The sequence below is a fragment of the Pecten maximus genome, chromosome 15 (genome assembly GCF_902652985.1).
Source record: "Pecten maximus chromosome 15, xPecMax1.1, whole genome shotgun sequence".
NCBI classification, from domain to species: domain Eukaryota; kingdom Metazoa; phylum Mollusca; class Bivalvia; order Pectinida; family Pectinidae; genus Pecten; species Pecten maximus.
Window position 1 is genome coordinate 28,929,190 of NC_047029.1, and position 14,403 is coordinate 28,943,592.

At 34.8% G+C, this 14,403-nt stretch overlaps 1 protein-coding gene across 1 annotated transcript; it reads right to left on the bottom strand.

Moving 5' to 3' along the window:
• Positions 1 to 2,827: 2,827 nt before the first annotated feature.
• LOC117343590 (monocarboxylate transporter 12-like) lies at positions 2,828 to 10,478 on the bottom strand. The gene is made up of 6 exons (XM_033906021.1): positions 10,340 to 10,478; positions 8,176 to 8,245; positions 6,583 to 6,726; positions 5,899 to 6,042; positions 4,177 to 5,091; positions 2,828 to 3,496 (listed from the first exon to the last, which is right to left on the bottom strand). The coding sequence occupies exons 1-6, from the start codon at positions 10,445 to 10,447 to the stop codon at positions 3,240 to 3,242; spliced, it is 1,638 nt and encodes a 545-aa protein (XP_033761912.1). The 5' UTR covers positions 10,448 to 10,478; the 3' UTR covers positions 2,828 to 3,239.
• Positions 10,479 to 14,403: the final 3,925 nt, after the last annotated feature.

Below are 14,403 nucleotides of genomic sequence, written 5' to 3' on the forward strand. Positions count from 1 at the left end.
CCGAATCCATATTTGTTTGTTTGTGATAGTATATATCAAAGCTCATACTATTTTTAAGTGACTGTTTTGGTTCACATTTGCAGCAAACATTTGGTTATTTACCAAACAGTACGATTGATAACATTTCTGTGTATCTTATGGCTTTGAGTAGGTAATTCAAAATGGTGGTCAGCTTTTTCAGGCATGATGATATAATTTGTTTATGTACTTTGTAAAATACGAAATAAGATTAGAAAATAACTTTCTTTTAAATACCACATATATTTCACCGTTGTACATCAAAATATACATTGTTAATCGAATTACCAGTGATACAGCGGACACCAAGGGTTACCTTAAATATAAATTATTTATTGAAATAGGCCGGAGTCATGTCACAAGCACTGAAAAATACAGATATAAATAGCATACTAAATCTTTATCTTTATGTTCTATACAACAGATCAAAGGAGACTGACTTACTGATGAAATCCTTTGATATTTTTTTTATTTCGCCTCACACTCTATCGATGATGTTAATGGCATATTCCATTGTGGACACTGTGATGATATTTGTGTCAGTAACAAAACCCTTGGATTTCGGAGATGGAAATCATATTTCTTGTTATTATACGGGTAAACTGTGTAGTATATACAAACAAATATGTGTCTTAATTGTAAAAGTATACGAAACCGCTATAACTAATAAAATCAAACCGGGAGATGTAACATACTAATATGATATCCGATGTGGTCATGCATCATCGTTGTTTTATATCATTCGTGAGGAACTCTTTTCTGGTGTAGCTTTGAGTTGAGCTACTTATAGTTCTAGCACAATCAAGCGGGAGTAACCTCCCCTTGAGCATGGCAATATTTAACCAGAAATGGTAGTAAGATATCCCAGTATTTATGTGTAACCGAAACGAGTACAATTATTGCAAATCACGTTTGACTCTCGTTTGGAAGAGAAGTGATAGAAAACGTAGTTGATTTTTTTTTAGTAGATCTACCGTTGAAGTATCATCTTGTATCGCGTTTTGGATAAAATTGGATAGATTCTTTTAAAATTGAATAATTAAGTGCCGGTAATATAGATATGAAAATTTCAATAATCACTCAATGACTGTCATTTTTACGTCATAGTGAATAACAGAATATCTCTATCGCTTCAGTATCGTCTGAAAAAACGCAAGCATACACGGCATATTTGAATACAGATGAATCGTACCCCCTATAGACAGTGTAATCTACTCTCCCATGCATATATTCGGCCCTCGTGCAATGTACATGTATATCAGCCGTTTCTCCAATTTCAACAAACAGATGGACGGATACAGATTTTCCATGACGACCGCATTACTCGATTCCCCATGCTATTTTCCTGTAATACAGTGGGATTGATATTGTCTGTAATCCGATTTTTTAGCTTAAAGAAATTAATTATAAATGTTACAGAACGAAATAATGACATATTTAATTAATTATGTCAAATTACGAAATAGCGACAGTCAATGAATACATGTAACGGTCTACCAGGAATGAGGACAGACATATACTTGTTTACAGTAATAGTGGTTACTTCCGCGAGAGTTTCAATCCGCGATATCGAGAAGTGGGGGGTTATTTAATCTGTCGATGTACCATTTTACATAAATACCAAATTACAATAACCATCCGCGTGAGCGGAACTATAGCGTAAATCCCCTTATCGTAAATTTCCCCCTCGCGTTAATTTTTACGTTTATAACATATAAAAGAATAACTACATCATATTTTCTGTAATCTCTTCATGTTAAGGTTCAAGATTCCATTAATTGTTTTCGTCTTGACATGATCTGATACATTTTGCACGTCAATGTTAAGAAATAAACCCAGAGAAAATAGGTCAAAGTGAAATTCAGTCAGTTCTTTGAAACCTTTGAATTGGTTTCATTTGTTTCATTTAAGAAGATGCCTCTGTAAACATAGCCAGTCTGTGCTGACGTTGTTGTGTCCTTTGACTAGATACATGAAATAATTGCTGTTGATGGCATTGGACGAGTCTCTCTTAAGTTGTTCAGTAATATTAGGCGCCCCGCCTAAAATGATCATGGCTGTCCACGGGCCTCTCGTATTTTGTTAAGTGAGGTAGTCACCAACTACTACAAGGATATATCGCCTCTAAATGACCATGGCTGTTCACGGGGCGATAAACCCAGCAAACAAACAAACTGTAGACTTAGGCCAAGGTTATCATTGAAACATTTCAGCTTAGTAGTACAGTGGAACTTCGTTAACTCGAACTCGGATAACTCGAATACCCCGCTTAACTCGAAGTACCTCGCCGGTCCCGGCCGAATTCTCTCTTTATCTTAGTAAAAAAAAACTCGGAAAATTCGAATTCGGATAACTCGAAAAACTCGGATAATACGAAGTAAAAATTTGGTCCCAACAATAAAAATCCTACTTGAAATGTTCGAATAACTCGAAGTATAATTTTCGTCGATCGGTGGCAAACGCCGACATTTTTTAAGAGCTAAATTCCGTTTGTAATACTGAACATATCGGCACTACTAACCTACATGCTATTATAAGTGTTTCATAAATTCATAAAAGAAATTGTCGGTTGAATCTTATAACAACAAGTCTTGGTGATAAAAAGTACTGCTTTACTTACATCAGGTAATTTCCCAAGGCGGTCACATTATGAACACATTATGTTGTTGTCAAAAAGAAATTTGAAGATAATTGGCGGGTAGACGGACGACGAAGTTTGCTGCAGGGCAAAAGTTCATAAAGAATAATATGAAGAAGGCAAGGTGAGCTGAAAGGTAACTAAGTAAACAAATATAACAAAACAGCAGACTTAAGGAGATCAATCGCGTCATTTATTTTGTTGCCAAAATCTATTATTTTCAGTTTATCCCGTTCGGTCGTTGATAATAACGAATGTATGAGTGTGTATGAGTATGAGTGCTCTGTAATTTCTATCATCTTCACTGTAAAGGATTTAAAGGCATTGTTGGGGAAATAGGACTATATTCATGTTCGTTTTAAGTTTAAATCTGATAAAGCAATTGCTTTTTACTGCACATATGCTTTCCTTCTTTGCAGATCACATGATCAGCTTGTGAGGATGATGACGTTGGAAATGCGTGTTTGACATATCTATCAACACATTCCGATTTCTTCACTGTTTTTTTGTTACATATGCCAAGTCATTGGTCAAAACAATGGGAATTGGACATTTGGATTCATTAATACACAATGCCATTAATTCATAATGCAGTATTGTAGTCTTTGTCAGAGCGTGTCACAAGCTCCAGGCTATATCTCCTGTCAAGTGTGCCAGAGTCTTTCAGGTCTGACGTCATTTCCGGCTTTTTTGTGTTGATGCTATTTTTCGGTTTGACTCTTAGGAACCAATGTTTGACAAATAATGGTTCACAGAGAACTATAAGGGTAGCCAGACAAGACATACCACCAAGAAACCAGAAGGAGGCATCCCATGTTCCTGTGCCGTCCTCAATCCAGCCTGTCAGATCAAGCAAAATATTTGTATTATTTCTGGTATTAGGCATGAAAAACATTGAGGTAATAAACAACGTTGAAAAATAAGTGATATATCATCAAGGTTCAAAAGACGAAAGCAGCATCAATAACAAAACATGGATTTTAAAACGTCAATACAATATGAATTATTGTTAATATTAACATCTTCACAATCTTTTGTGATTGTGTTTGGACTGTGATTACGAGCGCATTGATATCGTGCCAAATACATTTACTGGATTATTACCGTGAAGCACCAATGCTTTGTGAAAAATATAGTTCATAATTTCGTTTCCGATACAATAAACTTGTAAAACAACACAATCAGAAGAACAAATTCAAACTTGAAAAAAATAATTATATATATATGATAATAACAAAATGGTATTCAATATTTACACATGTAATCAAATAGTTTCGGTAGATAGTTGAGCATGTTGAAATACAGCAATTTCATCACTTCCGGAATACAGTAAAAGTCCTTAAATATATTCAGCGCTAGTGTCTGGATACATTTTACATGTATTAACGTTTATGTGGTCATCATTGTGTAAACAAATGATAAATCATTGATAAGTAAACACGGTTTTTTGTTTAGTTTTTTTTTTTTTTTTTTTTATCTAAGGCCAGTTTTACTGACTTACTTTACAGTTATATAATTACCTGCTATTGGTTGGCAAAGAACTGCACCAAATGACAAGCATAGAAAAGTCAGGCCAAATCCACTTGTTAGATCCGTGAGCGGGATGCACTGCAGCAACACAACCGCCATTAAAGTAAAATAACTTCCGGGAAACACACCTACTATCCCAGCATACACCGCGATGGCAATAAAATTCTCAAAGAATGGAATTGCTAGGGAAGCAATAGCGCTCACAATGAAGGTTATAAGTAGCAGCTTTTTAACGCTCATTATTTTAATATCCACAATCCACCCAAAGAAAAGTTTGCTGGCTATTTCCATTGCTCCTGTTATTGACAGTGCAGTGACGACTTTTTCTTTTCCCAGGCCTAGTGATATAATGTGTGCCGGTAATGTACTGTATATTCCAATATACGCAAACGTATTTACTGTATAGGCCATAGCATACATTGCAAACCTCTGATTACGAAACAAGGAAAAATTAAATAAGTTTGAAATTGATAACGATGGACGATTTTTCTTGTCCTTTGTGTGATCGATTTTCATTTCGACGTGTGTTTCATTGCACTCCAATAATTTATCTGTGTTTACGTTGTTTTCTATGACGCCTTCTTGACTTGCCACAGATGCATCTGTATTGTTCCTAATGTTTTCGGCATTATCAAGAGCATTGGATTTCCTGAACTTGTTTATAAGTTGAGAAGGCTGTCGTAGAAGTAAAGCGAAGGCGCAATTATGGGTTAAGAAGCCGCCAATTATCATAAGCGCTCCATGAATCCCATATCTGTCAATTAAGAATCTGTTTACATATGGAAATAGAAAACTGCCCAGCCCCGCTATCGAAATCATAATGCTGTTGGCCAATGCACGTCTTCTTTCAAAGTAAAAGCTCACAATCGTATTAGCTGGTGTGAATGCCAATCCTCCACCAACGCCTGGAACGAAAATGAGAACAAAACAAAAGTAGCCTTGTGAATGGTGTTATACAGTACAAAGATTGTACAAACGACTAAATAACTAATGCCGAGGACTCGTCAGTGATGCAGTTGGTCAATGGAATAGAAATCCAGAAGACAAATCAAGGAATTTCAAAACTGGCCAAAAAGTTAAGATTACGGTACTCTTTTCCGAAGAAAATATCCTGGACCAAGAACAGTATCGTTCCAATACTAGTAGTGATGCTAAGTGAGGTAAACTAAATAGAATCAACTGCTAGTATCAGAACTAAGGTAGGTAAACTATGGGATTTCAATTGTGAGTTTAAAGTGGTTTTAAACAGACAAGTCGACATTTAACGATGACAGTGATCATGATGCCGATGATGGCATCCTGCGTTCCATGTCTATGTTATCACGCGATGTATGCTGTACTTTATCGTTACACCTGTAATGTCTGGTATATATGACGTCATACACTCACATCAGCATATTGTCTTCTAAATGCATTGCATATGTGTGATGATAAATGCATAATATTTTCTAATTGATTGACTGTACATACATGTCCATGTATTTGTAATAAAGTACGTGTGCAATTTAATAAAAACCATTGTATCTTGATTTTTAGTCACATGATCTACAATGTAGCTGCTCCTGATTTCAGCAGCCAACTCTCGAACTCGGTCAATTTTTCTTGAACCTTAAGCGACCGATTCACACAGACTTGCCTGTAAAATGGTATCGTTCAAATACTAGAAGGAATGCTAAGGTAGGTATACCCGTATGTGTCAAATGTATACCTACCAGATATCAGCCCGATAGTTATGTAGTGGAGTTCCATATAAGGCATGAACGCGCTGGCGAACACTCCAATCCCGTGTAACAGACCGCCCAGTAAGACTACTCGACGGAACGTAAAAACTTCCGACAGACGGTTCGCAAGTGGACCTGTAGAAGTGGAATACAATTAAATACAATTTTACGAACGTAGTGGAGCCAGAACAACAATTGACTATTTACTAAAAAGGTGATAAGTATATAACCCATAATAAAGAACAAAATCGTGTGGATGAAGGATGATGCACTGATGCCGTAGACGAAGAAGAAGATGCTTACCGCTACACCTAGGTCTTGTTGTTCTAAATGTGATTAGATTAATCATTATAAGTGAAAATCTCATTTTCCTTTTACTTCAGAACCTGTGTGTATGCATTAAAATTGAGCGGGTCGGAAGAGTTTTCTAGTCAAGTTAATTTCACCAGAAATCATTTTATAAGGATTTTAACAATTGTTTTTCAATTGTGATGAAGCTAATCATCATTTGAACAACTGGACCCTGTTCTTAAATTCATTATCGTCTCCAAGGTAAATATATAGTTTGTTCTCATGAAATTTTGAATAGAAATTAATGTTTCATGACTGTATTTGAATTTAATTTCATTCAAGCGGACTTATATTGTTTTGCCGTTCTTTTGTTTTTATCATTACCCATAGCGAAGAATAAAAATGAGTTGACGCTCCCTATCCATGCGGTATTTCCGGATCCGGTGCCGTAATACAGCAGAAATTCTGTGTAGAAAATGCTATAGGCCTTTGCAGTCCCTCCAAGAAGCATGTATATACCAGCGGACGCTGAAATGACAGGGATAATACAGAATCAACAATAACCATATGTAAATCGTAAGTATTAAAACGATTATGAGGAGTTTCTTAGTTTGTATTAATGTTTTTAACCAAAAGAACAACGCGAAACCAATGGGATTCTGAGATACATGGTGTAGTTATCTTCTGAGTGTGCTAATTAGTAACTGTCTATGTCATATGTATGCTACATGCTTTTGCGGAGCTATATTACTTCAGACTAAAACGTAGCATCACTAAGACCTCCATGATGACTCATTAATGTCACTGTTTTGCTTCTTTTTTGTATTGTTTTTTTGTTTTTGTTTACCAGTGGAAATATCTATGGCATTGGATTTTTGTAGTTGATTCAGTATTTTTAATATCGTCTTATGTTTGGTATTTCTTGTTTCTGTGACCTCGTCATGACCCGTTTTCAATAGTAGTTTCCATTTCTATGACTAAAAAATGTATTTTAGAATAATGTTTCCCTAGTTGTTACGTTACACAGCATTGCAGATTCACCCATGTCTCAATTTACAGTTTGAACTGATATTTTTTGTTGAATCTATAGTGTTTGTGCTGTGCAGCTGTTTCTATTTTAGTGTATCGTGTATCAAACAGCTAAATTATGATACAGGTTTTATTATTCCATGTGGTATCTGTAACACATGATTTTGGTAACAATGAATAATGATAAATAGTAAATGATGAATAATCATAAAACTATGTATGTAAAAGCAGTCCTTCGATTTGATATTATTCCAGAAATATGAATTTTAAAATCCGATCGTTTATTCGGTAGCGAGTATTATGATACCCTTACTTAGGATACATATTCATGAGTTTATTAAAACGACAACAATATTTGTCAGGCTGAGATAATGTCTCATTAACAAACCCAAATAATATTGATAGAGAGATGTGCCAACGTTCGTTTTTCAAATTGTCGAATCTTTTCAAATTGAAATGTTTTTGCTGAATTCTTTTTTTTCATCTATCAGCATCGTTCAAGAGGCGTTCTTTTCATGCGTTGAGTATTCCTATCCTCTATCGAGAGTCAATTGCAAAAAGATGATGTATTTTGTATCTGAAATATTCATATTTTCGATATAGTTGAGATTGAAAATTGTCAATTTCAGTTACTTTATCATGTGTTAATCCATGGACGTATTTTTGACACAATTATGACGCGCTATATTCAGTTTCTATCAAATAATACTTCAATTCCAATCGAACTCTGAAATTGCCATACATGTTTTTTGACAAATGTGTGAAAGGTCATTTTGACAGGAAACAACTGTCAGACACTTGAGGCAAACAATGCCATCTGAAGCAGGTTTCGTATATTTCAGTTCGACTAATAAATATCTGATCAAAAGAAATACATATTTCTGACGTATTTTTTTGTTTTCTAGATAACGTTTCGACAAAATGGATATTCAAACTTTTAAAACTCACCCATAAGAATGATCCATGAATACCCAGAATCCATCGGAGTGTCTTTGAGATGACGTGGTGGTGACATTTTCTACAGTTTCAATGTAAAAGTTAATGGATACATATATTTCCAGGCGTTTTTTTAGTCTTTCACATCAAAATCGCAATTCCGTTTTCTGTTATGACAGATGATCATCGAAAATTGTAGACCCTGATGGTGTTATGTTATAATTTGAATACTTTGAGTACAGTATATGTTCTAGATATGTCCAGGATATCATGGGATATATTCTACACAAGTTTTACACACACGAACCTATCTAGTGATTATTGTGTACCCTATTTACTAAGTAAGGGTATACGTACTCGAGGAAAATATATAAACGATGACACACATTGGAAGTCCATAGCAGTGTCTTTCCAAGAAATTCTACCATGGCAATCCACAAATGTAACAGCCCTACATTACATGTACTGCTGAAATATCTGGACTTATAGTATAGTTTAAACTTAAAGCGATTGGATTGATAGCTTTGTCAGTAATAACTCGTTCACTTTGATGCCATACTTAAAAGCCGCAGCAATGCTAGTTCAAAAAGTCCACATCATTTCAGAAATGTGTTATATATGCTAACTTCGTCCATAAATACCTATCTGTGTTATGAAAATCAGCAAATTCTACGTAAATTGACCTAACGTTGATCTCCAGATGTCACACCCGTACCTTCAATACTTCAATTGTATCGTGTTTATCTCTAATGACAAACAAGTTTGTGTATATTTTATGATTTTTTTTTCAAGGCCAACTGCTCATCGATAGTACATGTCATGTTACACCATAACAGCATATCATATAACAGACCATAGATGTGTTGTTATTCACATTTTACAAATATTATATATTTGTGGCTTTCCCTAATCAATATCATCCTGTGATTCAAAGCTTCAAAAGCCAGGTGAAAATATCAACCAATATTTTTTAGTTTTTATCACGAGTTTGAAGAATACATTTTACATTTTCATGCTTTTCAAGTGTACATTCACGTCGCGTTATTTCAAGGTGAATACTGCTTACGTAAGTTCTTCTTCCGTATGATTTTCAGTTTTCATCAAACTCTTAACATTCTCATTAAATTTCAGTTCGCTTATGTTTCCTTATTTCAGAATCCCGTTCTTGAATACAAGTATCTGTCACCCACTGAGTACAAATGCTCAAAAACTTGATTACATCAGCATACCCTTTGTAAATCCAGAAATAATAAAATGAAAATGAAAATAAAAAATAAATAGCTCATGTTATTCTGCAATGTGCAATTGTAACATCGTTTCATACCATTTCTTTGGATATCTTAAAGAATCCAGGATTAAAATTTTGAATCCATATTTCAAACATCTTGTATGATGATGAAAAAAATCGTTTTGCTTTTGCGTGCATATTATCAAATGATATTAAGTTATATTAAACAATCAAACGGTTGTTCGATTGTATTGTATTTATTTACAATATTGATAAATCTTTGTGACAAATAAAGCGCTCAATTTTTAACTCTACATTCACATGTGTTTTCACCCATTTCCTATTTAAAGAGACTATTTCATGTACCAAATCAAAATGCAGCTCAGTCAGCGAATCAACAGTAAAGTAACAACAATTGCCATGGAGATTACAAATATATAATGACTAATATTATCAATTAGTACTATTTTGCTTTAAATTATTAATTCCGAATAACACGTTACCTTTGTCATCCATGTATATCTATTATTGTTCACAATTAGGTATTAGGCCTAACACATGTTTCAATTGTTTCTGCGAAACATGGAATCAAATCTCATTTAAATACAGGATAGGAATCCCTCTTATGATATACACAAATCCATATTCTGCATATACTGTTACTAACGTACACCATCAGTCAATTATCATACTGCAACCTCCCAAACACCGCATACAGGGGAAGCCATCCTTCAATGACTAAAGCTTTTGATTTGACGTTAAACAATACAAAATCAAATCAAACTGGTGTACACTTGCTTACATTTGCAAGACATGTAACGAGAGCACCATAGTTTACCGACGATGAATGATGTTGAAAACACCTAATATCTACATTGATACCGTTATGGTAACTAGTAATCTTTAGATATATCATATAAGTCGTAAGTAAACCAAGATATACATTACCTGTTGTGTTGTGATTAGTGAGACTGAGGTTGTATACAACTTAAGAGAACATTCGATGATAATGACTTCCGAAATTATTCTGGGGTGAAAATTTATATGGATGGTCATTCCCTTCGCCTTACATATGAATATATATCGCGGTAACGTCGTATGAATCATTAACCTACTTTTCGGAGACGTGAACCTTCTACGTTAACTATTGGACAAAATTTATGCTGGGACATAATTCAAGTTTTCAATGTGAATGAAGACTTATAAATGTCGCTATGATTGTATAAAATTATATAGAATAATTCGTATTTGACCTTCATTTGAATACTCCTGGAATCCTTTGATTTCGTTCTCCACTAGTCCAGAGGTTTAACAGTAGATCTTTATCTTAATGATAGATAACATGTCAGATGTCTCCGATTGTTTGTGATATAACAACATTATAGCCCTACCTTCAACATGTCTTTCTTTTTTACACAAGTATGTATATATAGAGGTTCCCCAACGAGTGGAGATTGTTTATCATTTTTATCCAACTTTTGTTTGGTTTGTTTTTGTTTAACGTCCTATTAACAGCCAGGGTCATTTAAGGACGTGCCAGGTTTTGGAGGTGGAGGAAAGCCGGAGTACCCGGAAAAAAAACCACCGGCCAACGGTCAGTACCTGGCAAATGCCCCACGTAGGTTTCGAACTCGCAACCCAGAGGTGGAGGGCTAGTGATAAAGTGTCGGTACACCTTAACCACCCGGCCACCGCGGCCCCTTATCCAACTCTCGTTAGTTAATTTTCTAATTTTGAAAAGACACTCGCTAAAAAGCTCGTGTCTTTTCAAAATTAGAAAATTAACTAACGAGAGTTGGATAAATAATAAACAATCATCACGAGTAGGGGAACTAACGTAACAACTAAATTCCGTGAACCAAATCACTACCCGACAAAATATAGGTCGTTATGAACGAAAGCTTATCATCTATTTTAGATGCACGACTCATATCTTCTGTACTAAATATTAGTTTGGAAGTCCTTGTGTCTGTGTAATTTATTAATAGGTAACTTGTTTAAATAACTCCGCTCAAAATATTTGAAGACGACACCGTCATCGCGAAGTCGAAAGTCACCGCTGAATCACAGGGGCATGTCTAGTTTTATATTACAAAAAATAGTCAGAAATACCTATAATATATATAGGTATTTCTGACTATTTTTTGTAATATAAAACTAGACATGCCCCTGTGGCTGAATATTAGACTAATCATTGTCAGATTCAATTATCGGTCCTTTCCTGGATATCGTAGGTACTTGTTACTGGTTATTGTTATGTTAAATGTTCATTCTGAGATTTCTTCATTCAAGACATCGTGCATTTCAACAAATATTTCGGAAACCGAGCTGGAGAGTTGAGCAACATACAATGTACATGTAGGCCTATGTAGTTTACATTTGTCAGTGTGTTTATTCGAAATCTCGTCAGTTTACTGACATGAGACAAATGTTCCAAGATGATTTTTACATTTCTGTGTTTGGGATAAATATATTCGTAATAAAGGTAAGTGGAATGATAAGAAAGTGTTTATTCGTTGATTTTTTTTCTGCTGGTACAAACGTACCGAATGACACCCAACTAAAAGGGAAGCTGCCTAACAGTTAACGTTAGATGTTAGATGCTGCGACCGTTTCATTCAAATGACTACGATTAGAGACAGCGATTTAACCATTTTGTATTACATTTGTTCATTGTTTTGATAATTAATTCATGGCTATCGGGGTCAACTGCAATCTAGAATCAAGGGGGGGGGGTAGTTTTGGTTCGCTAGGCCTATAATCGATTGCAATATCTCGCCTCCGTGCGTCGTCTATTTTACCATCATCGAATTATATTTCGTACGAATCAACCCCAGATTTATCGACATTTCCATGAGGACACCCCTCTAACCCAGTAATACTAATGTTGAGCACCGAAAAATCTACAAAATGCGTCCATGCTGATCTTTTGAAGACAGACGACAAAAAAATTAGAGTAATAAAAATAGTCCGTGGTCAAAGGCCAGAGGTTAGCCAATCAGATTTGTTGTAGGTCACAAATGACCAATCGGAGGCTTAGAAAGTGGTTACACACTGCGGTTTGTAAACAAAAACAATAACACACTGCTACGCATTTTATCACGTGCCATATCAGTTGTGAAACAAGGGGAGAGATTCACATTTTACGTGTTATCAAATTTAGTAAGACTGGCCACCAGTCCTTAGTTGGAAGAATCGCTCAGCTAAATTCGAATATTAGATTATCTCCCTCTTGTTTAAAACATAGACCTCAGACCTCCTAGAGACCAAAGTCATAGAGGGCAATTTTATTTAAATTGCTAATATTCCAGATCCAGGATCAAGTCTTAACTATGACTGGTGGAGTGTTCATTCATGTACTACATACTTAGAGTTGTGTCTGTTCTTATTTTATTTGTGTGCATTTATTTTCATAAATCAAACATTATATCATAGCATTAGTACTAATTTATAATTAACTTGAACGACTCTAGATAAATAGAGGTTTATGACGAGAGAGTACACTCCAGATTTTTGTGTTATACCTCCATAACATAAACACATATATCCAAGTTAATCCTTATAATTTTATCTTTACCCCGAAAGGTTTACTAAATTGGATGACTTGTTCTAGATTACAAATTCTTACGCTGGTTTATCCAGCAATCAAAAACGACATAATAGACAGTGACGCCATGGACTGATGACATACATTTCTAAGCCAATGAAAATGCTGGTTACAAACAAGATTAAATGATTATTATTTCATCCTTCATCCCTCTTGGTTGGATGATTATTACATAAGATAATTATCACATGGTTGGATCAATATCATATTATTGGCTCATTACCACATGGTTGGATCATTACCACAGGGTTGGATCATTGCCACATGATGGAAACATTACCACATGGTTCGACCGCATGGTGGTGATGGCAGTTGTCTCAATGTTAACGTTACCCTACTGAGTGCCGTGGTTGAATCTTTTGAAGAGTTTGTTATATTACATGATACTTAATTTTATAAGCAAATCATAATCTCATAAACAAAGATTTTATTTACAGTCGAACCTCATTATCTGTAATTCAGTGGATTCCATAAAAAGCTTCGAGATATTCGTAGTATTCGAGGTAGCAGAATATGATTAAGATTTTACTGTCTGAACTGAAATTTTACATCGAGGAAGTAGAGTCTTTGAGTTGTAACGGCTGTATATCTTAATGATTTTAAGAGCTTAACACAATAGCTAGTGGTCGATCTCAATTTGAAATCGGTCAATTTTATTTTATTTTTAATTATCACAAATTGGTAAATGAGTTCTAGAAATGGTTGCTAACTGTTAACTCACAATTCGACCAGAAATGAAACATATATAGGTTATTGCTGCATTATCGAGTTTGCCTTCTGGTACTGCTTTACCGATATCGAAAATATCCATTGATATCGAAGCAAACTGTTTTAGGTATAAAGTTAAAAAGTTTAATGTTTCCGGGGAAAATTTCAAATATGACAAGACATATGTTTGTTCAGTCAAACCGTGAAGAGTTAGGATAGAGGCTACTACGATGTAAGGGAGATCAATCTTATGATATGAAAAACAAATGATGTTGAAATATGATAAGCAGTTGTGTATATTGAATTTGAAACGTTAAAAATGAGTAAGTGCAGGTCTCCTAAGCTAATATTTACGACGATTAATGAAGGGAAAATGGTAATGGCATTATTTAGGTAAGAACATTGGCATTTGTGAGCGAGGAAGGGATGAATCTATTGTATACATAACATAGATATTCCACCTGACCATCAAATATATTGGATAATACGTTGATGTATTGGTATTGATAATCAGTTTGTCTTGTTGTTTTCCAGAATAAAGAATTCGCGCAATCAAAAAAATGTGAGTTCCAAGGTTTATTCTCAAATGTATTCCGCGAATGTGACAGGTGTGTCAAAAAAAGGAGAGGAAAGAGGAGAGACGATTGGAAATCAAGAAAAATTAGAATATGTTAACCTAACTGCTAGAACAAATGAA

Coding starts and splice junctions, on each gene's coding strand:
- LOC117343590 (XM_033906021.1), bottom strand. CDS start 10,447: ATGACCATCCATATAAATTTTCACCCCAGAATAATTTCGGAAGTCATT. Junction 6,727..8,175: donor TTCATGGATCATTCTTATGG/GTGAGTTTTAAA, acceptor CTGTCATTTCAG/CGTCCGCTGGTATATACATG. Junction 3,497..4,176: donor TCTTTGCCAACCAATAGCAG/GTAATTATATAA, acceptor TTGATCTGACAG/GCTGGATTGAGGACGGCACA.